This window comes from Myodes glareolus, chromosome 25 (genome assembly GCF_982192425.1).
Source record: "Myodes glareolus chromosome 25, mMyoGla1.1, whole genome shotgun sequence".
In the NCBI taxonomy this organism is placed as follows: domain Eukaryota; kingdom Metazoa; phylum Chordata; class Mammalia; order Rodentia; family Cricetidae; genus Myodes; species Myodes glareolus.
The window spans coordinates 5,120,972-5,144,998 of record NC_142050.1 but is presented as its reverse complement, the minus strand read 5'-3'; the positions used below and the strand labels follow the sequence as shown (position 1 = coordinate 5,144,998).

The following is a 24,027-nucleotide window of genomic DNA, read 5'->3' as shown; positions in this document are numbered from 1 at the left end:
AGTGTTTTCCCTTCCAGTCCCTGTCTGAAGCTGTCTACCTAAGCCAATACAAGAAGAAAAATTAGAATTCTCATATTTGATTGTGTCTATTGAAAAGCAAGCTAACTGAGGTCACTGGTAGGGAAACTGCGCTATGAAGGATAAGAGCTGGAGTGAGTCACAGTCTAGGACAGTCTGTCACATCTCGTCCTGAGTCACTGCGGATGATGGGAAGGGGGCTCACGAGTCAGGCCATTTACCAAGAGAATGTCTCAGGGATAGGCCCCTCTTCTTCCCCATCACACACATTTTGCTCTTCAGTATCATCTTCTGGCCAGGGCATGGTGGTGCACACATTAAAGGCAGTGCTGGCATTAAGGGCAGAGGCAGGCAGATCTCTGAGTTCTAGGCTAGTCTGGTCAACAGAGTGAGTTCCAAGACAGTCAGGGCTACACAGAGACACCCTGTCCCCAAACAGACAAACAGACAGACAGAAAAACAAGCAAACAAACAAGCAAATCCTCTTCTAAGAGAGAAACTAAGAAAACAAACAGTCAAAAATAATTCTTCACCAGGACAAGTCTTAAAGGGGCAAAGCAGGGCTTCAGAGTCAAAGATGAGTTAGCAGTCTATTGCCAGGGACAGAAAAGATAAGAAGAACCCTGGGAATGGGCTGACAGAACTCCAGGCTGAGGTCAGCAAGTGTGCAAGCCCTTGGAGCTACAATTAGCTTGAAGTACAAAACAACACAGGGGTAAGTGGAGATTCCCGGCTGCCAGACCCAAATAACCACACAGCAACTAAATTAATTACAACACTGTTTGAACAATAGCTTAGGCATATTTCTAGCTAGTACTTACATCTTAAATTAACCCGTTTCTATTAATCTATGTATCACCACGCGGCCGTGGCCTACTGGTAAGGTTCTGGAGTCTATCTCTTTCAGCAGCTACGGGATGTCTCCCTGACTCAGCCTTCTTCCTCCCCATAGCTCTGTTCGGATATCCCGCCTGGTTTTACTGTGCTAAGCCATTGACAGAAACAGTTTTATTCATTAGCCAATAAAAGCAACACATATACAGAAAGACCTCCCACATCCCACAGGCATCCTGGGGTATTGGACAGGGATGTCTATAAGGTAGGAGAGCCCTATGAGGAATAGGCTTACAGCAATGACTTCAACTCAGGACCAGCTAGAATGTGCATTTCCTTGTTTCTCTTGATGTTTAGTTTCATTTTAGTCCACACCTTTTGCTGCTTCAAGATCCTCTTAGTTGTTTTACAAAGGAAAGAGAATGAGCTCTGCCTTCTCCTTGCAAGGGGTCCCCGATAGACTCAGGCAGCAGAAGCAAAGAAGACGTGAATAGCTGCCAAGGCTGCTGGTCCCGAGGCTGGCGTCAGGACTGCATCCACCTGACAAGTTCAGACAGGCAAGTCTAGTTCAGTATCTTCAACCTGGAAATCTAGGGCTAACACTAGCAGGTTGCTCATAAATACTTAAATGTTTTAATAGTCTCTGCCTTTCCTGATTATAAGTTTCCAACATGTAAAGTAGGTTGTGGGGATGGAGGTGTGTAGTTCTATGGTAGAACAAATGACAGCATGTACGTGGCTGGAGTCAGATGTTTTGTGAGCACGTGTGCTTGGGTTCGCGCGCGCGCCCGCGTGCACGCACACACACACACACACACACACAGATTTACGCGTTGCTCTACTTTCTTTTCTTCTTCCCACTTCCAGATTTCTCTGCCTCTGCCTTTGCAGGCCATGTGATAGCAAGGCTTAACATTGGAACGAGAAGGACATTGCTCTGCCCTTCTTACTCTAATACCCATCGGCATTGCTATGAAGACATTCCTCGTGTGCTAAGTAATTTATATACACTCATTTCATACTAGTGGGAACCTAGGAAAATGAATGCTGTTTTTAGATGCCAGTTCTCCAAATCAGAAGACAGCAACCTTTCCTTACCTCTTCTCATGTATCTCATGTCTCAGACCACCCTCCTACTTTATCCCATTAAGCTCCCTACACCTTACTCTTGGGGGAAGGTTTGAGGCTAGCTTCCTGGTCTCCGCAGGATTAGCCACCTCATGAATAAACTCTTTTTCTTTTGCAATCAAAAACTGGCTTGAGTAAGGCTGTTTTCCCAAGCATCTAATTAAAACACTGTGGCACTCTTGGTAAGTGTTTCAGAATTCTTCAGGAGCACCTGCTGCTCTTAGCAGATACATTTCAGAGCTGGAGAGATGGCTCAGTGCTTAAGAGCACTGGCTGCTCTTCCAGAGGAGGAGGAAGATGAGGAAGAAGAAGGAGAAGAGGAAGAGGAAGAGGAAGAAGAGGAGGAGGAGGAGGAGGAGGAGGAGGAAGAAGAAGAAGAAGAAGAAGAAGAAGAAGAAGAAGAAGAAGAAGAAGAAGAAGAAGAAGAAGAAGAAGAAGAAGAAGAAGACACTCCAAAGCAGGGTGGTCACAGGGTCAAATACTGGCTATGAACATCACCCACTGCTGCCCCTGCCTGCTAGTCAGCACCATCCACTCTAATGTGTCTCGGAGTGCACTGGAGGACCAGAATGAACTGAGCTGAACTTGTCCTTGAAATGAGTGGCACTACAAGGCCCAGGGGGTCTCAGCTAAGTTCATAAGCGTAGACTCTGGTTTGGTTTGGTGCAAAACCAAGGGCACTGGATCCTTCAAACTGGGCTCAACCTTCAAGGGCTTTTGATGCAATTTTCCCATGTAATCATCCTGAATTTACTGAGCGTCTATGGAACTACGGCTAGAGCTACTGTATAAGTTCTCGAAGAACTAGTGCTTCAGTAAAGTCTGTGACATGGTGAAAACATTTCAGAATAAGGCATGTTAAACAAAATCGTAGATCCTCAAATTTGTCAGAGTCCCAACCCCTGGGACCTGTGACTACACTGCCAACATGAGGCAAGGGAATTAAGGTAACGGATGGAATTAAATTTGCCGAGGGCTGCAGCCTGAGCATCCTGTCCTCTCGTGATGTTCTAAACATATTTAGAGGAAGATTAAACTTTGATCTTTTAAAAGGGTCATTAATTAAAATAAATTCAGACTCACTCATTTAATATTCATCCAACAGGACTAGTGACCTTATATTAAAAAGAACAGACAAAGACACAGAGAGAAGACATAAGAAGAAGATGGCTCTTGTGATCAAAAAGTGAGGTCCCAGAAGGAACCAACTCTGTCAATAACTTGATTTCCGAATTCCATGAAAATAAATGCTGATGCTTAAAGCCAGCAAGTCTCTAGTGTTTCCCTTCCTTTCTTCCCCCTCCTTTCTCCGTTCACCCTCCCTCCTTCCTTCTCTTACCCCCTTGTTCCCTCTCTTCCTTCTCTTCCATCCCTCTCTCCTTCTTTCCTTCTCTCACTGTATAGCCCTGACTGGCCTGGGACTCGTCCCGTTGGTGTAGACTAGGCTGACCTTGAACTCACAGGGATTCTGCCTCCTGACTGCTGTGTTAAAGGAGTGTACCACCATGCCCAGCTCTGGTGTTTTCGTCTGGCAGCTTTTGTAAACTACTATAACAGACACCGAACTTGTCATTGGGAGGCTCTCCTGGATTACCTGGGGATCACAGTGTAGCTGTAAGCATCAAATGAAGAAGAGAGGTCAGAGGTGAGATCAGGGTGGTGTGCTCTAGAACTGGACCCTAGGCTGCTGGACCCTAGGCTGCTGGCTTTAAAGAACTACAAAGATGCCAGGTGGTGGTGGCACACACCTTTACAGTGGTGGCGCACACGTTTAATCCCAGCACTTGGGAAGCAGAGGCAGGTGGATTCCCGTGAGTTCGAGGACAGCCTAGACTACAAAGGAAGTTACAGGACAGCCAGGAGTACACAGAGAAGCCCTGTTTCTAAAAACAAGCAAGCAAGCAAACAAACAAACAAAAGTAGAAAGACTGGTCTGAGGCAGGGAACATGTGACCCAGGGAATGTGGGTGGATTCTAAATACTTTATCAAGGAAATAAATTCTCCCAAAAGATCCCCAGAAGGCAAAAGCCTTTCTCTGTTTACAGAGACTTCTTTCAAAACTCTTGTTCAAGCCCGGCGTGGTGACTCAAGTCCATTGTCCCAGCACTAGGAAGCAAGAGGCAAGTGGATCTCTCAGTTGAGGCCAGCCTGGTCTACAAAGGCAGTCAGTGCTACATAGAGAAACCCTGCCTAAAAACCAAAGAAATCAAGAAAGCTGGTTCACAGAGTATAATAGCACACGTTCTGAATTCTTGTTTTCAGTCACACTTTCCCATGGTGTCTCATGTTTCCTCCTGACTCACTTCCTCACTTCCTTCCTAACTCTAAAAGTGTTGACCCAGTTTCCTCATTTGTGTCTAGGTTATTTCTGACCTATCTCCAGCCCACTCTTAGGGAAGGCATGTGCAACACCCCTCTGTGTCCTGAAGCGGCCCCAGTGCCAGTTATCAGCAGCTGGGAGCTTCTCTTACAGGCTTTGCTCTATTCCGTCACAAATACAATGCACCTTGCACTCTGCAGTCACGTGGCTAAAACCTCCTGTTGCTGATGTGTTTGGCCTGCCTTCTGGTTGAGTATCTTTTCTAGCGATCCAATCTGGCACGATGGCAGTGGCAGTGCTGGCTTTTGTTTGCTTGTTTGTTATTAACCGAGCAGAACAAATCGGATCGTTGAAGGGCAGGGTCAAAGGGCATTACAAGGCCTAGGTGCTCCGGGAACGGTGAAAGCTCAGACCTGGCCACATCGCCGCTTCTCATGAACTTATGTTCATGCTCACACTGTAGCCTTTGAGTCAGTCAGCTTTCCCCAAGGTTTGGGTTGGCTGCTTTCCCAACCAGCAAGGTTGGCAAAATGTGCTATAAAGTACAGGTGGTTAGGAAACCTATGTTAGTTCCTGAGGGCTGTCAGAACAAAATACCATAAAATATGTGGCTTGGAACAACAGAAATTTGTTCCTTCACATTTCTGGTGGGTGGAAGTCCCAAACCAAGGAGTTAGCCGGGCTGTGCTTCCTATTCCTTGTGAGGCAGAGGAGCCTTGGAATGTGGGGGTTAGAGTCCACTCCTCCTTGGTTCGCAGCTCCACCACTCCAATCTCTACTTTTATTGTATGAAATAAATAGTCACTTGGTGTTTCGGTGTCTTCTTTGTTGTCTGTTCCCGGCTGGCCAGAACTGGATTAGGCTTGCTTCTGCCTGCAGAGTGCTGAGATCAACAGCATGACCCACCATGTCTGACCTGTGCCTCTTCACACCACCACTAGCCATAGCACATTAAAGGTCCTTCATATACTAGCATCATATACTTCATCTTAACATATTATATCTTCAGTTTCCAAATAACAACCCAACCTGAGACACTGGGGTTAGGAATCCTGTGTTCACAGTTGAACCTTGTCAGCAACTTCTAAATGAGAATGATCTTACATGTCAATTGAAATAACAGAAACACATGTGTATAGTCTATTCTTACAGTGTGATGTGTTTAGTGGGTTGAAAAATGTCCATATCCAGGGACCTATTGATAATATTTTTTTTATATGACAGAAACTTCCCAAATGTGATGGAGGAATGGAGGTGGAGAGAGAACTTAGATTCTCAGAGTGGTCCCTAAAGGTTAAATGCAATTGACAGTGTTTTTTCACGTTTGTGTGATTGAGGCAAGATCTCATGTATCCCTGGCAGCCTTGAACCTCACATTCTTCTGCTTCTACTATCCAAGTGCTGGGTTAGGCTTATAGATGTGTGCCACCGTGCTTTCTAAAATGGGAAGCAGAGGAGTTCCAGACAGCCAAGAAGCAGGCTTAGAGAGAAATGAGATGCACACTGACTCTGGAGACGCAGACACTCCTGGAAACCCTGGAGAGGCAAATAATGCTTCTTTCATGGACTTCTTCTGTACCATGGTCTGCATGCTGCATTGCGCACTCGAGTAGGCAGGCCTCTCGGAATTCCTTCCTCGGTATCTTTCCAGGCATCCACACTGCACAGCCCCGGACCTATAATCCCTCATGCTGTCAGTCACTGAGGCCCACTGTTCTTGTGCATTGTGTTCTGCTCGTCCTGTCCCATTCTAACCCGTGCTGTTTGAATATTCTGAGAGTTGAGTACTGACCCAGCCTCTATATATCAAACAGGTTGTCAGCCTGCTTCATGATGCTACCACACAGTACCTGAGACTAAGAATAAAATGTATTCCTCCCAAGACAGTGGTGGCTTGTGCCTTTAATCCCAGCACTGGGGAGGCAGAGGCAGGCGAATCTCAGTGAGTTCAAGGTCAGCCTGCTCTGGGCAACCAGACCTGTTAGACAGAAAATCCCTGTCTCGAAAACAACAAACAAACAAACAGAAAACTCCCAAAACTTCTTCCTCTTAGTTGAGGTGGTTGAAAAGTCCCAGATCAAGGTTCCAACAAGTTAGGATCTTGTCTCTCTGTTTCCAAAATGACTCCCCCAGTACTCTATCTTCCAGGGACAGGAAAGCTATGCCTTCACAAGGCAGAAGACAACCAGTAAACTTACTTCTATGAGCCTCTTTTTCTTTTTTAAAATTTATTGTGAGGGCTTAGCCCGCATATATGAGTGTGTACACATGAATGCTTGGTGCCTGTGGAAGTCAGATGGTATCAGATCCCCCCAAGTGGAGTTGCAGATGGTTGTGGACCACCCAGGACTCGAACCCAGGTGCTCTCTGGAAGAGCAGCCAGTGATCTTAACCACTAAACCACCTCCCCAGCCCCCTGTTTCTTTTCTCTTTCAGTTTAGGCTGGCCTGGCACTTGGTCCACCTGCTCTCACCTCCTGGGTGCTTGGAACGCAAGGGTAGCAAGCCCTTTTTATGAAGGCATTGATGCATACATTAGGGCAGAACCCTTAGGACTCCAGCATGTTACACTGGCGACTTAGTTTCTAATTTGTGAACCTGGGATACATTCAGGCAACAGTGTGGAACTTGGATATGCTGCTACTGGCCTTAAAAGCCCTCAGATAGTATACATTCTTCAGTAGGCTACCTAAGACCCCTACAACACAGATCCTTCTTGTCTTGTCAGCCAGATTCTTCCTCTAGCAGTCTCTACATCTAGGTTGCTTTCTCTGACCAAACACTTGGGTCTCTTGTCTCCCTTCATTCTGTGTGGTTGGGATGTCTCTTGTTATCTACCCACTGGGCTGACATAGTGAACTCAGGAATCATCTCTGAGAAACTGTCCAGTCTTCATTGTTCTTATGGTGTCCTGGGAACAAGTTATTATCTTAGTAGGCTACCTGAAAGCTAACACATGCTGGGCATCTCACTAGCCCAGTAATGTCTTTTGTCCTAATATACAGTTGATACAAAATAGCTCTACAAATGTGTGTTCTATACTATATTCCAGTTTATCAAGTAGGTTGGCCAGCTGTTTATCTTCTCTTCTATTAGTTAGTACTATGGGGATTCACAATGGCATTGCAGTGGGGTCCTTCTGGGAGCAAAAACCAATGTGAACCTGGCAAGAACCTGCCCCAGCTAGGTGTGTATGTGAGAGTATGTGTGTCTTCTTCCAGGTGTTGCGTGCCAACCACCTTTACTTGGCTTTCTCATGGGCCCAGGACTAGCCCTTGGCTCCAGCCCAAGCAGAAGGGTCCCTCATCAGGTTACCTCTCTTCAGGAGCGGTACTTGCGTTTCTTCACGGCCTTTGGGTACCCACCAAGGTGGCTGCTAAAGCTGGATAGCATGGCTAGAGTCACGTGTCCTGGTCCCTCAGCAGTTCCCAGATTAGGGCCCTCCCTGGCTTCAGGGCAGAGGCCTTCAGATCACGCGGGACCGGGAGGCCCTGGCCCGGCCCAGCCAATGGGCTGACGGCACCCGCATGACCCGCGCCGGGGGGGCGTGGGGAGGCAGGCCGGGAGCCTACGCCGCCGGGCCGAATCGCCGCCCCCACCTCAGCCGGGACGGGAAGTGAGTCGCCGGGGTCCCCAGTGCAAGCCAGCCGGAGAGCGGGTCCCAAAGCCGCCTGCACCAGGGCCAAAGCATGGCGGCCGCCAAGGTAAGCGCGGCAGGCAGGGACGACCTGGTGCCTAGCAGGGTGCAGCCGGGGGACTGGATGCGGGGCTCCACCTTGCAGCTGAGGGAGGGCACAGGGGACCGCACTTGTGGCCGCGTGCGTACCGCGGCCTGTTCGAGCTGCAGAAACTTTTGCCAGCCAGACACTCCCACTTGGCTCTGCCACCAGCAAGGTCCCGCGGGACTGAGCCCGGGCCAGCAAGGAGTGCGCGCGCGGATGGGGCCAGGTGGCCTGGGACGGGAGCGAGCCCAGGGTTACACAGACCCCTCTGCCACCTCGGGGTTCTCCTGCTTCTGACCCGTCCGTTGTTGACCTGGGTTTCTCCTTCTAGGGGCCCCAGCTGGGACTGAAGCCTGATCCTATTACGTTTCAAGGGTTCCGCCCTCGCGCCGGTAGGGAAGTCACCTTGACTTCCGTTTTGGAAAGTACTTGGCCTGCGCGTGTAGCTAGCCCCGGGACCCTTCCCCATCCCCCATCTTTCCCCTCCCTCTCTCCATCTGACAACACTTACAAGCCAGCCTCCGAGCCTCGGAGAGGCTTCTTTTTGGAAATGACAAAACAGATTGTCCTGGGAGCTTGTCACTCCTGTGAAGTTCTACTTAAAAGGAATTCTGTGTAATGTGAATCGTTCACGAACCCAGGGAGAAGGCAACTCCGACAAATTGACCTTTCCTCTTTCACCGGTTCTTCAAACCTGCACACCATTTCAGCCTCTCTGGACTGCATTTCAACTTTTCTGGCAGAATACCATATTCAATCCCAATCACTCGAATCATTGGAATTTATTGCTTTTAATTTTAAGTTCACGAAGGCAACCCTTTAATCAAGCCTATACAACTTCTTAGATCATTTTAAGTGCAGTGAACTTAAATATACCCAACATTTCAAACATTTGTCCTTAATCAAAACTCTGTGATAACCCTCAAGAGGAAAACATGGCCAACACATCATATTCTTATTTATTCAAGCAAACTAATCACATTTGCAATGGAAATTGTAAGCAGACAAATATATTTAAATGCTGTTCTGTGACTAGAGTCTCTCCAAGCTCCCCAAATTCGCAAGCTTCTTATTCGTGGACTGGGTGCCTTAAGTGTCCTTTCTCTGTAACTACTGGTTGTGTAACCCTCACGAGTGTGCACTGGGGGTGTTTGGGCATGTGTCTGAATGAGCACGAAGGTGCGTGAATTATTTTGGAAGCTGTATTAGGTCTTTCAAGACAATAGCCTTTGCATTAACTCCTTATGATGTTAGAATGCAACGACTGAGGTGAATGGGTTCTCTGAAATAAATACCCACTTGTCATTTATATATCTGCTGAGGAATTAATAGTGTTACTTTATTTGGAGATAGTAATGGTTGGCACCAAACTGAGGCACATGCGTAGAAATGGAATTTAAGACTTGGCAAATATGAAGTGACTTAAGTAATGAGGCAGGCTCAACTTTTTTAAAAATTGTTTTTATTGAGCTATATATATTTTCCCTCCCTTTCTCCCCCCCCCCCAGGCTTACCTTTTTAGTTACATTTTACTTAATAAGTCATTAACAAGAAAATGGCATTTGGAGGCAGGCATGGTGCACTCGAACCTTTAGTTCGGGTCCTCAGAGGCACAGGCAGAGGCGGATCTCTGAGTTTGAGGTCAGCCTGGCCTTAAAAAAAAAATAGGACAGTTGGTTTTTATGAAGTCATGAAAGACAGGGAAAATTAAACAGTTCTTTAACCTTTATTGTTTGGAAGCCTGTGTTCTTTGTTATTTATTCCCTGAAAGTCACCTTTGCTCAGTTCTGATGGCTGACAGACATATGTCCAATAGGACATAGCAAAGCCAGCAGTGAGTGGATGAGAAAGCCAGAATAAATAAGAGGAAAGGTGGCGCTGGGCATGGCGGGCCACATCTTTCGTCCCAGCTTTTGGGAAGTAGAGGCCAGCCTTGTCAACAGAATGAGTTCTAGCACAGTGAGGGCTGTTAAACAGGGACATCTTATCTTTGGAAAAACACACACACACACACACACACACACAGAGAGAGAGAGAGAGAGAGAGAGAGAGAGAGAGGCTTAGGATAATGGGAATGCAAGTGTGTTCCTACTGTAGGTAACCGCATCTTCTAGCATCTAAAGCAAAGGCATCGTCTTGGAGAGAGTTCGCTTATCTGGGCAGTTTCTCTCTTTCTTAACCAAGTCTTATTATGTAGCTCTGACAGGTCTGGAGTTTGTTATGTATATCAGAGCAGCCTTGAATTCATGAGGATCTGCTTGCCCTTTCCTCTCAAGTGTAGGTATTAAAGACACACTTGACCACACCAGGCTCCACGGCCTTGTCTATGCTGTATCTGAACTACATTCAAAAACCACTGAGGACATAAATACACATCTCTGGATTCCAGGAGCCACATACGATTCCATAAGTATTGTCTTCCGTTGTAAATCAAGGTCCATGACCTCTTCTTGAGAGTTCCTGGGTGAAGTTGTTGTTGGTCCAACTTAGTTCAAGAGTGAATGCCTCCCATTGAGTTGCATTTGGGCATCATGTTTACTGGCTGTTTCTTCCAGCTTTTAGGTAGTTTTGGGCAGTTCTCTGGTAAAGGTGGGGCTAATTGCTTTTTCCTTGGTGTGTAATAAACCACGTTGGCAGCTGAGCACAGAGCCCTAGATTGGAAAACTTTCATCTAGGGGTAAACCTGACATGCCTGGAAAGGACTGGGGAACCCGTGAAGGGGAAAAGGCCACCCCAATGGAGTATTACAAAAGTGGCCTGTAAGCTTAGGAGCACACCTCTGTGAGATTTCCATGCCTGCTACGTTTGCTAAAGTGAACCACTGTAATGTTTAAGTAAATTGGAAAGACTTAGCCACAACTGTCTATTTCCTAGTATCTTTTTAGTTTGCTGGTTCTTTGTAGTTATTTATACACAGTTATTTCCTTTCTATCTTTTTATTTTGTCTTTTCCTATCCACTCACTATTCAACAGTCGTAGAGTTGCTTGTTTTTAAATAAAATAATGATCTGGAACTACCAGTGTTTTGAGGTTATCTCTTAGCACTAAGTTTATGCAGGAAGGATGATGGAATTCAGGTGTAAGTCGTCAGAGACGCTCTGGTGCAAACCCCAGACATGGGCTACATTGCTAGACTTAAATCAGCCTAGAACCAAAAAAAAGGAATTCAGTTATAAAATGAAAGGATCAATTAAACAAGCAACAAAAACAGTGCTCTGGAGGGCTAAGGTTTACGCTGTTGATTCCCCCATCTTTAAATATGTTGTTGCTGTGATCATTGGTTAATTTGTAATTGTGTACCCTGATCTTTCCAATGTTGTCAATGAACTGGACTTTGGCTTCAAAAGGAAACTTAAATCCATATTAGAGAGCCGCCCCAGAGAAGGAGTGTCTACGGATCTGAAGGGAGACGTCTCAGATGTGTGACTATGCCCCAGGATGAATAAATAGGCAATAGGAAAGGTTCATCCCATTGTCAGCAGCATGTCAGGATAATGAGAACCCATGCTACATCCAGGAAATAGCATGTGCTTAAAAAAATAGCAGTGAACTTTTAATTACAACAGTGGAGGCAGAGGCAGGCGGATCTCTGAGTTCGAGGACAGCCTGGTTTACAGTGTGAGTTCCAGGACAGCCTGGTTTACAGTGTGAGTTCCAGGACAGCCTGGTCTACAGTGTGAGTTCCAGGACAGCCTGGTCTACAGTGTGAGTTCCAGGATAGGCTCCAAAACTACACAGAGAAATCCTGTCTCGAAAAAATAAATAGCAAATACGAAGGAATGATTACTTAGATACCAAATTCCATTCCAAATGCTTTTCAATTTTAATCCCGGTAATGAATCTGTCTTCTGAATCAGATATTAGTACTGCCACCCCTGTGGTAGATGAAGACTCAGAAACCCTACAATGCGATGTGAGAGACCTAAGACCTACTGATTAGGAAGTTCTAGCTAGATCTGGCATTCCAGTCCTGCCATGCTGACTCCAGGGTTTCTTCTTGCTCTGTCTGCTGACTGACTGTGGTAGCAGAGCCTGCAGCAAGTCAAGCATCCAGGGAAGGTGTGGGTGATGACTTAGAAGGTAAGCTCCTCCCTGGAAATCAGCCGTTTAATTAAGGGTTGTTTGCGGGGTGCTTCCTGTGTGCCAGCTCCTCCCAAGTGCTTTCCCATTCTACCTTAATTGTCATAACAGTAAGGAGTGCTTTGTGGTTTTTGTCTTCATTTTACAGTTACAAAACAAATCCCTTAGGTTTGGCAATTCTTCAGTATTTCAGCCAGTCCGTGGTCCAGGCTGATGCTCACTCTGAGAATTGTTGTCTTGGTAATGTACTAGTAAAGCAGACGGGTGTTTGTGCTAGGTAGGAAGAAGAGAGAGGGGGTTGTTTGAAATCGGGTCTCCTGTAGCTGAGTTTGACCTTGAACTCTAAGCAGCTGAGGGTGACCTTGCTCCTGTCTCCCTCCCTAGTGCTGTGATTACAAGCATTAGTCACCACGTCTTGCAGAAAGTGCTCTGTGTGTCTAATGCCTGGATGGATTTTTCAGAGAACGGGTTCCTGTGATGAAAAGGAGTGTTTGGCTTTTTAGAGATTCTGAAATTGTTACGAATGGGCCTTGGGACTTTATGCAGTCTTCATCTTTCCTGTTTTCAGTCCTGCCTTCTACCAGTGGAAGTCCCAAGAAAATTTGCAATTGAAAGCCGGGTGATGGTGGCACAGGCCTTTATTCCCAGCATTTAGGAGGCAGAGGAAGGTGGATTCTGAGTTCGAGGCCAGCCTGATCTGCAAGAGCTAGTTCCAGGACAGGCTCTAAAGGCCACAGCAAAACCCTGTCTCGAGAAACTAAAAAAAAAAAAAAAGGAAAATTTGCAATTGATTGCAGTTCCTTCTTGGGCAATCTAGAGAGCTCTATGAGGTACCAATGCAGGGCTGTCACCCTATTTCAGGACTGAGTTGACATCTGGTGTGGCTGGCAGCTACTAGCCAAGGAACCTGCCTTGTGTTGATTCACTGCTGGCTTTGAGGACAGGGCAGGAGAGCAGACTCATAGGACAAGTTAGGGAATGATGCCCTAACTCCAAGCAAGGTAGTGGTTACTTCATTCTCTTTTTCAAGAAATTCAGTCTTGCTTGTGTTTTCCTTGTTGCTTAGGTATCGAAGTCATACAGTTTTATAATTATCCGAGAACTTAGATTTTAGCACCCCAAGCCACCTCGAAGCTTCTTTTGATTATTGTAATGTGTCAGTGGTTTTCTGTGGTAGTCTGAGAAGGTGCCCGAGGGAAACAGTGCAGCACAGACCTGGTCTTCTGGCCCCTGTCCTGCCCTGGCCTGGCTATGGGCAGTCTACTGCTCCTCCACTTAGGGCTGCAGCTTAACTGGCATTGGTCTACAGAAGGACCGGAAGGTAGACGGCAAAGGCAATGTGGAGTGTCAGGAAATCAGGCTGCATACGTGGGACATTGAGCTCTTTTAGACAATGTCAGAGGAACACTGGCTTCTGCCCTCGTGTTCATACTCATCCCTTCCCTTTTATCATCTACTGTTTATGAGGACTAGGCCTGCTGACCTGTTTGTTCCTCCACTCCCTGCTTGCTATTTGCTGCAGACTATGTCACTGCGTCCTCAGTTTTCCTGGTCTTAATCACTCCTGCTTCATGTGTGCTTGGTGTTAGGATGGGCCTTTGGACAGAAGACTAGCCTCCTGGAGCTCTGGGTTGGCTCTGTGTTGGGAGGAAGATGGGCCTGTTGTAGTGACACAGTCTCTAAGTCCAATACAGAGCAAGCCTGCCTATAGATGCAAGTTTATGTCCTGCCTGGTCCCACAGCTGTTCAGACCCACATAAACACACAGAGGCTGATACTAATTATAAACTGTTTGGCCTATTGCTCAGACTTATTACTCACTACCTCTTACAACTTAAATTAACCCATAATTCTTATCCATGTGTCTTGGTACCTTTTCTCAGTAAAGCATTCTCATCTTGCTTCCTCTGTGTCTGGCTGGCGATTGCCTCTCTGCCTTTCCTCTTAGAATTCTCCTAGTCTGGCTGCCCCGCCAATACTTCCTGCCTGGCTACTAGCCAGTCAGCGTTTTATTAAACTAATATGAGTGACAAATCTTTACAGTGTACAAGAGCATCATTCTACAGCACCGACCCTTAGGATTCATCCACCCAGACTCTTTTGCTGGGTCCAGCCAACTCTTTGAAATTCTTGCTTTGGCCACAGAACTCTGCCAAATCAGTGGTTCCCTGTGGCATGTGTGGAGCATGGTTGGATGCTCCAGCTTGTTGCTCTGAAGTGTCTCCTACCACGTACAGTCTCCCTTTTCTTTGGAAAACTTCCCTGTAGTTGTGTGAGTGAAGAACCTAGACGGTTCCCTTTGACTTTGGGTGTTGACAACATAGTTCAGTTGACAGTGTTGAGATTTCTTTGCAGTTAAACTCCAATAAATTGCTGTGTTTGATGACTGTTAGGCCAGTCGCTTTGTCTGGATTTCTACCTGTAGCACATGCTATCCATGAACACTGTTGATGGGAGGCTCCGATATTTCCTGATGCCCTTACTGTTTGCAGTAAAATAGCTCATGTATGTGAGGTGTGTAGTAAGTACTATTTTTTATTGGTAAGGAAGTTGTATAAAGGATTCTAATTTGAATAGATGTGTATAGTTCTGGGCACGTGTTCAGGAGTTTCCAGGATTAGACAGGAGGTTTGGAATGTCTGTTCTGAGTGCTGGTCATCATGGTAATAAGGCTACAGAGGCCTGACTGGGCACTGAGTTCAGCTTTCCTTTCCTAAGTAGGAAGAGGCTACCAGAGCCCCCCCCCCCCATCTCTATTCAGTGACTGGAAAATAGGAGAACCTGGTTCTAGCCCACTCTTGCTAGAGGAGTATGGACATTAATCTCTTTGAGTGCTTGGTGTTATCTTATGGAAAGCAGGGGACCATTCATGACTGTATTGAGCCCATGGCATGCAACATGTGAAAGCATTTTAGGAGATCATGATGTTCAATAGGAATATCAAGAGATGTCTGTTGGAGTTTGTGGGACATTCTGCCCAACTGCAAACACAGGGGCCAGGTACCTGAACCACACAGGAGCTGTACTGAAACTCTGCTTGCACAGAACACCCACCCTGGTGGTTGAAACATGGCTGCTTTAGTGGCGACATTGCCCTCATGGTCTTCCTGGGGAGCCTTGCTGCTGAAATTCTAGTCTGAGAGACTAGAATTCTCTTCTAGCCAGAGAGCAGTTGGACAAAATTCCTTAGATAATTTCCTTGGGTGCTTGTTAGATGTGAAGCCCATGGACCTAGGTCACAGGCCTGTTGCATCAGCATCTGCGTTTTGTTCAGATCCCTAGGAAATCCTGTGCATACCGAAGTTTGGATGGCGTGCATCTCGAGCACTCATTAACACTTAATTAAAGGCTTTTCTTTGATATGGATACAACTTTAGATTCATTGTAAGTTAGTCCAACTGTTTACAGAATTAAATACATAGTATCAAAATCCTGTATAAACTTCATGGCCTTTGCTTTGAGTATTCATCCCTTGGGGCCCAGGTATGATTTTTGGAGCACATGTCCAAGTGATTATGTAAGGGGAAATGTATATGGACTGTGTTTGCCTCCTTTTCTCTCCTTTTCTCCTGCCTGTTGAGTTTTGACATTCTCTCCAGTGATCTCAGCCCTAATCCTGCTCTCCTGCTAACCTCGGGTGACCCCGCGCTTTACCAGTTTTGTGGGCATCTCGCCATCAGCATTTGTGATGAATTCTCAGGCTTGTTCGCTTTCTGCTCTCTCTCTCTGGTTCCCCTTTGCAGGCTTCTCCTAGATTCCCTGATTTCTGCGGGAGGTTGGTGTCTCCAGTGCACTGCCTCTTCTCCCTCCAGTGCCACACTTGGCTTTGGAAGAGTGACCGTGTGTGTTGTTCTGAGCTCCAGCCTGTGCTTCCAGTTGTTTGCCGTAAAGCTCAACTTGAGTATCTCAGGAATATTTCAAACTTCGCTCACCTAGAACTGAGTGTCTCTTCTCGGTGTTCTTCAGTTTCTGCCTGTAACTTGTTTGCTCTGGGTAGCCAGGAGAGGCTATCTGCAGGCATTTAGATCTGTGGAAAATGGGGTGTAAGTTAAACCCACCTCCTTTCCTGGAGTGTTAAGTCAAAGTACTTAGTGCTTCTTAGTTATCCAGTCAACGCGGCTGGCTTCCACACTGCTTTCCCTGCCTTTGCCTCCTCCCTTTCCATTCTTCCCACAGCTCCCAGAGGAATCCTCAGTGATTGTCTCATCTTCCTGTGATGGTAACGGCATTGTGTTCACAGGCACAGCACTTAACAGTTTTTAAAACTGCTTTCAAGTGTGTAGCTGCCACCAACTGTTTGCCAGCTCCATTCAAAACTCTGTTTTTTTCAGGGGGTGGCACTTGGCTTGTTTTCAAGATCATCTTAGGGAGTAAAGTAACCAAAGACACAATCTCCATTTTGTGACTTTTCTATTCCTCTTTGAAAAAGCAGGGAATGTTATGCTAATGTCATTTGTCAGGCCAGAAAGTTATGGCTCAGAAAGGTTATGCAGATAATGGTGTCTATGTTGTATCAACATTCTAACACTCAGAACAGCTAGGCACTTCAGTAAGCACTAGATATCAAGTGCTTACTGAGTCTCCACCATAGGCATAGGCTGTGCTGTTATTATTTCTGTTATTGAGATGGGATTTCTCCTCTGGTACAGAATAGGGAAATTTCATCAGTTCCAGCAAGATTAAATGTCCTCTTGGGTCACACAGCTTGAAAATGGCTGAGGGATGGTTTGGACATAGGCAGCCTGGCTCTAGAACCCATATTCATGACTCCTATGTAACATAACTCTCTCAATATACCTTGGCTATATTTTTGAGGTGATGGGAATGGAATTTAGAGCCTTGTATAGATTACAAGTGGGTATTCTGTTAACCAGCAACATCCCTGTCTTGGCCATCCACCATCCATCTCCCCAACCATTCATGCATCCATCTATCAACCCATTTATCTATCCATCCATCCACATATTCATTCTAACATCCACCCATCCATCCATCCACCCACCCATCCATCCACGTATTTGTTCAACCATCCATCTATCCATCTATCCATACACACACACACACGCACACACACACACACATCTACCCATCCATCCATATATACACAAACACACACACATCTACCCATCTATCCATCCATCCATCTTCATTTTTAGAAAAGGTCCCTTTACATAGCCCTGGCTGTCCTGAAACTCACTATTTGGACCAGTCTGGCCTCTGAGTTACAGAGATCCTCCTGCCTCTGTCTTCCTAGTGCTGTGGTCAAGAGTACATGCCACCACACCTGACCAGAGTTGTATTTTTGTGGCAGGTCTGTTTGATTATTCATCATAGTTTGTATCTGGCCTGTGGTTGGTAGTCCTTGAGCTTTTGTCAGTCTGTAGTTTACCCCTGCCCCCTTTTTCTTTGAAGTTGATTGCTTTTCCTGCACTTTCCCACAGTTTCTAATTTACTGACTGCATCCCTTTTATGCTATTGTTTTGGATGTTTTCTGAAAGTGACAACTGTAAAAGCTTGACCACGTTAGTGTTATGCTTTTCATTGTAACTAGCATGCTAGATGGTTCTAGGTGCTCCCATCACCTCTGGGACTCACCTGGAGGAACATATTTCTCGGTAATTTTGAGGTTGTGTTTGATGAGTGGGTTCAGATGTTATCCAGGTTCACCAGCCTATCTGCTAATGTTCTGTGACTAAGTTTGAACATTGACAGTTGCTCTTAATGGAGTATCAAAAGTAGTTTTCAACTTTTAAATACGCAAACTTATGTATATGCTTATATTTTATGCACTTATGTGTATGTATATATATATATACACACGTGAACATGAATTGTAATTCTTATAAAAATAGTGGCTATTACGAACAAGATAGGTATTAATTTAACGGGTATAGAGTTTGTTTCAGATGACAATAATGATGACAGATTCTAACATTTGAATATACTAATACCACTGAATTGTACACTTAAAAATGGTAAATTTAGGGAGCTGGAGAGGCTCAGTGTTTAAGAGCACTGGCTGCTTTTCCAAAGGACCCAGGTTCAATTCTCAGCACCCCCATGACAGCTCACAACTGTCTGTAACTATGGTTCCAGGGGATCCAACACCCTTACACAGAAATGAATGCAGACAAAACATCAATGCACAGAAAAGAAAATTAGAAAAAAAATTAAAGGTAAATTTAATATAATGTGTTATATTACTAAACAAAAACTAATTAGAAATAGATTGTAACATTGGATTAAAAAATTCTTGTAGTCTGTAATGGATGATTATTACTTCTCAGAGGAGTTAAAGTGAGACAGAGAGGTTAAGGTTTTTATTTTATTGTATTATTTTCAGTTTTGTTTATTTTAGTTTTGTTGACCTAGGAAAATGTAAAACAAGAAGTATCAGAACTAGAAAACAAGATGAGAATCATTCTGTAATTTGCAAATAATAATTGATTCAGATAAGATTTATCTGCAGATATTAACCCTTTGGTGAATGTCAGGGTTCCTATCTTCTCAGTGTTACCTGGTAAATAAATGACTTACTCCTTACAAGAGGAGCAAAGGACCTTTACAATGGAATTATATTTCAATTAAGTGGTCGAAAATGTGTGTGGAAACTTGCATTTGTACATACTGAAATGGTTCAATGGGAAGTACCAAAGAAGGTCTCTGTAGAGTTCTTGCCAAAAGTCCTTGATCTGAATCTAATAGAAAGTGGGCCTGACTTTACGAATGTATTATGCGTGGAAAGGGCTGAAGAAATGAGATTCTCAAAGAGACATGACACATGCAGTGTTTGATCTTGGTTACAAAATAAATGAATGAAACAGTTGTCTCACTTGGAACAACTGTATTTATTGGAGTTTATTCATATGATAAGGCTTCTTCTTCTTCTTTTTTTTTTTTTTTTTTTTTTTGTTTTTTGAGACTGTATTTCTTTGTAGCTTTGGAGTCTGTCCTGGAACTAGCTCTTGTATACCAGGCTGGCCTCAAACTCATAGAGATCTGCCTGCCTCTGCCTCCAGAGTGCTGGATTAAAGGCATGCACCACCACTGCCTGGCGCTTGCCCCTGATTGGACCTGATTGAAAATGCAATGAATTATGGGTTTTCCTTCTTAAACCTTTGTAAACCTTGATTCTGGGCCATTTCCCAGGTATTTGGTATGAACCTTGCCAGAGCCTGGTCAGTATTTAATTAAAGATTGCTTCAAATTTGGTATCAAATTGTGGTAGTGGTCTTATTCTTACCTAGTGGAATTAACAAGTCAGCTGCTAATGAGACTGTGGCGCTGGACTATCTGAAGTAGTCTCTTGTGAAACAAAGGCTACTTCCAAAGCTGAAGCCTTGACAAACAGTCCCTTTTGATTATGAAAGTTCAGTTGCACTGTTAGGAATAATTGCTAGCAAGTCCAAACAACATTGCAGCTAGCTCCAAGTGTCCTGGGTCATTAGGTGAGGCGAGAACTAGTGAGTGCTATTGTTACTTAAAGTTTTGGGGAGTGCCACTTGGGGTGTTACTTTGTGACTAAGAAAACTGTGGTTCCCTCTTGGGGGTTTTTAGTCTTGTTAGTAATTTAAGAATGGACTTTAGGACAATTATTTTTAGAGTTTAAAAGAAAGATCCCATAGCAGACAAGTGGTAAATCTCAGCTTCCCGCCAAGGAAGATGGGACCTACACCTTTTGAGTTGGGCATGGGGCTCAGCTATAGAGAGGCAAGACAAACATCCATGGGACAGAAGTAGGTGTAGTAGGGAGGGAACTTCAGAGGAAGGGTGAGAAAGCCCATAATGTTCTGAAAGCATGTCCACACCATGACTAGTATCTGAAAGAGAAAAAAGAAGAAAGGAAAGTTATATTGGTGTGAATGCTTCTGAAAAACCGGCAGACATAATTGAGCTGAATGGCTCAGTAAGCGGTTGCTTTGAGGGTAGGGTTTTTTGTAAGGGCGGGGATATGATCCCATCAAAGAGATAATTTTTCCTCTCATAGCTTTAGCATGGCTTGTAGTGAATCAGCCTTCCTAAGGGTGTTTTTTTTTTATTTTTATTTTTTATTTTTGTCCTAGTGGTTAGGTCTTGTTGGACTAACTCTTTGGTTTTGGCTAGTTTAGAATGTTAGTGTCCACCCAGTGCTGGAGGCAGATTGCATTCTTTTGAGCAGGAAAACACACCTTTCCCTAGTGTCCTCTGCAGCTTCCCATCAAGGACCCTGTAACATTCCCTCCTTGGAAGTGATGACAAACAGAACTAAGAGATGGGCTGGAATCAGGAATTAGATGGGAGCCATTTCCCTCGTGAAAACACAGACATCTGGTTCCAGAACTGTCCATCAGGACATGTAGTGTCTGGGTCTTTGCTCCAGTCACGACCTGACATACAGCTGTCGTCCTTCCAATGGCAGTGCTGGTGACATGGTCCTCAACTGAAGGACTTCGGCTGGCACGAAAAGCAGATCTCGGAGGAAGTGTCTGTTCACCAGGAACGGCCTTTAGCTTTTCCCCAAAGGCCAGTTGACTCTGGCAGGGCACCCAGTTCCTGCTCAGTCTCGCCAGCCTCTATAAGCTCAGGTCTCCCCTCTGCTAATGGTCCTGTAAAACCTGCTTGACTCCTCTCTGTGACCTGGCCCCCCAAGAGATGACCTTGGCAGTTTGATCCCCAATAACTATTTCTTTCTGCCTCCTGAGTGGTCTAGTTCCATAGTTTTTCTGTGCTATCCCTTATCTTTTAGGCAAGGTTGGCCATTTAGAGATGAGAAACCAGAGCCCAGTCCCAGCATTCATTCTTGGCTAAAGAATCAGATATTCTTGGAACTGCTGCTCTTGGGGACCATTCCCTAAGCCATTTGTACAGGTTTTCTCTCTTTTTTTTGCGGGGGGGGGAGGAGGGCATTGAGATATGGTTTCCCTGTGTACCTCTGCCTGACCTAGAACCCAATCTGTAGACCAGACTGACCTTGAACTCCCAGGGACGTGCCTGCCTCTTCCACCCCAGTGTGTTAGTATTAAAGGTGTGTGTCACCACACATGTTTGTTTGTTCATTCATTCTCTCTCTCTCTCTCTCTCTCTCTCTCTCTCTCTCTCTCTCTTTCTCTCTCCTTCCTCCCCCTCCTTCCTTCCTTCCTTTTGTTCTCATATTCAATTTTTTAAACGTTAATGAATTAATTTGTGTACATGCTTGTAGAAGTCAGAAGTTAATTCAGGGTATTAATTTAATGTTTCCTCAGTTGCTCTCAAAAAAAGAGGTCTGGTCTCCAACGAACCTAGGTTCCCCTATTCAGTCTGACTGGTGGGTCAGCAAACTGCAGGATCCACTATGTCTGCCCCTTCCCCACTCAGGGGGGCTGGGATTACATACATGTGTGGCCACACTTGGTGAACTATCCCCTGGCCCCTCAGCTCTCTTATTGAGCTGTTGTGCTCATCACCAAGAGATGCATGTGCTTCTTCGCATTCCTCCCCTTGTTTCCGTCCCACTGATGTGGGCTTTGGGTTGGAGGAGTCTAGCTTCTGCTTGTCTCCTATCTCTGTTCCATCCATGCTCAGCCCTCGGTCCTCTGTGCAGCATGACTCATGTTCAGGCTCAGTAGCTCGAATAGAGTCCGGTGGTGGCCTTTAGCCTGATTCTCCCCTAGGTCATTAGCCCTTTCACATTGATTTGTTCTGAGAGGACAGTTAAATCAAGAACCTTGCCCCCTTGCCCTGTTTGTGTCTTGTTTTTGCCCTCTCAGCTACTTGATATTTAACTGACTCATATTTTATGTTGATCCGCTTCTTCCTGTGTGATTTCTCATCTGTGCTGTATTTAAAACCAGTCTTCTCACTTCATATTACAGACGAGATGATCACCTGTGTATTTTTCTAGAGCTTTTTTCGACCTCTCCTTCAGCTGTAGTTGTTTAATTGCGAGAGTTCACCAGTCCTCACAGGTGCCATTCGATAAACTGTGGGACCTGCTACCATTTGGATCAAGTCTTCTGCTTCAGAGAACGCTATACAGTCTCCCCCTGCTCTGGTCTCTTGTGCTGCTTCATTCAGCTGGACTGTCCTGTCCTTGAAAGTGTGAGGCTGCTGCAGAACCACACACTGCTAGGTCTGTCCCGGGCTAGGCATTTTCTCCCTCCCTCCCTCCCTCCCTCCCTCCCTCCCTCTCTCCCTCCCTCCCTCCCTTCCTTTCTCCCTCCCTCCCTCCCCTCCCTCTCTCCCTCCCTCCCTCCCTTCCTTTCTCCCTCCCTCCCTCCCCTCCCTCCCCTCCCTCCCCCCATCCTCCACCCCCACTTTGTGTTTTTTCTAGGCAGGGTTTCTCAGTAGCTATGGAGTGACTTCTAGAACTCTGTAGTCCAGACTGGCTTTGAACTCCCAGAGGTCCGCCTGCCTCTGCCGTAAGTGCTGGGATTAAGGGCGGGCGCCACCACTGCCCGGCTGCTAGGCATTTTCATGCACTCTTTATCCCCTTTCTCCCTTTTAACAGGTGAGAAAAAAGTCCCTGAGTTCATGTTGCTTGTTAGTGAAAGAGTCAGAATTTAAACATCCCATTGCAGAGGCCATAAGAAAGGTCCAGATAATACCAACCGAGGAGAATCTGGTTGGAAAGTCTCCCCTGGAGGAAGAGAGATTAGCCTCCATTCTTGACAGAAAACAGCATTGTTTGGAATTTTCCTTGTGGCTCTCTCCCGTAATACGCAAAGGAGAAATAGTATCAAGCACCCTTATTTCCCTATGTAGCGGTTTATAGTCAGCGGTTTACTCCTCCCGCCCCTCGCTCATTGTGAACCGGAGCCCACAGTGTCCTCTCAAAGTTCTTCATTTTAGCAGTATTTACAAAGGGAATTTTTTCCTCCCTTTTCATTTGTCTCTTTTCTTTCATCCCTTTAAACCCAGGATAAGGCAGATACATCTCCATTGTTGAACTACATCTAAATAAGATTTCTGTTTGTTTGTTTATTATTTGCCTTTTTTTTTTTTTTAAAAAAAAGACAGGGCCTCACTCTACGGCCTTAAGTCTGGAATTCACTATGGATCAGACTGCCCCTGGCTGGAGTTACAGGTTGTGAACTTCTGTGTGGATGCTGGATGGCAGATGTCAGTGCCCTTAACTACTGAGCCATCTCTCTAGCCCCTAAACAGCCCTCCCCTCCCATCCCCTTCCCTTTTCTCCCCTTCCTTTTCCTTCTTCCTCTTTCCTACCCCCACCTCCTTCTTTCGTTTTCTTTTTTCTCTATTGTCTTTTTGAGACAGGTACTCACTACGTAGTCCTGACTGGCCTGGGACGCACTGTCTAGGCAGACTTTGAATGCACAGAGATGCACCTGTCTCGTCCTCCCAAGTGCTGGGACAAAGTCATGCCGCCAAGCCTTACATAAGATTTCCTAACAGCGGGATCACAATGCCATTGTTCTCACCTGAAATTTTACAGTAATTGAACATTTCTCTCTCTCTCTTTCTCTCTCTCTCTCTCTCTTGTTGATTTATCGAGACAGGGTTTCTCTCTGTAGCTTTGGAGTCTGTCTTGGCACTCGCTCTGTAGACTAGGCTGGCCTCAAACTCTACAGAGATCTTCCTGCCTCTGGTTCCCAAGTGCCAGGATTAAAGGCGTGTGCCACCAACGCCCGGCTCAGTAATTCAATATTTATAAGCAACCATTCTTGTGTGTCTTTTCCCATTCCCCTTTTGTGTTCGGCAGTTATAGAATTGCTATATAAATAAGGCTTTCTTTTGACCTGAGCACTCTTGCTCTCTTCATCTTAGACTGGTTCTATGCATCTGAAAAAGTAAGATAATACTTTGCTTCAAACCATGGATTTGTGTTCCTATTAAGACTCTGACAGCCAGGCAGTGGTGGCACACAGTTGGGAGGCAGAGGTAGGCGGATCTCAGTGAGTTTGAGGCCAGCTTGGTCTATAGAGTGAGTTCCAGGACGGCCAGGACTGT

At 45.5% G+C, this 24,027-nt stretch overlaps 1 protein-coding gene across 2 annotated transcripts in view; it reads left to right on the top strand.

Moving 5' to 3' along the window:
* Positions 1 to 7,846: 7,846 nt before the first annotated feature.
* Positions 7,847 to 24,027, top strand: part of Slc25a13 (solute carrier family 25 member 13) — a 176,074-nt gene continuing 159,893 nt past the window's right edge. For both annotated transcript variants that reach the window (XM_087901791.1, XM_087901789.1), the window contains exon 1: positions 7,847 to 8,004. In XM_087901791.1, the coding sequence (XP_087757917.1) occupies positions 7,990 to 8,004 (15 nt within the window). In that variant the 5' untranslated portion in view covers positions 7,847 to 7,989. The remainder of the gene's footprint in view (positions 8,005 to 24,027) is intronic.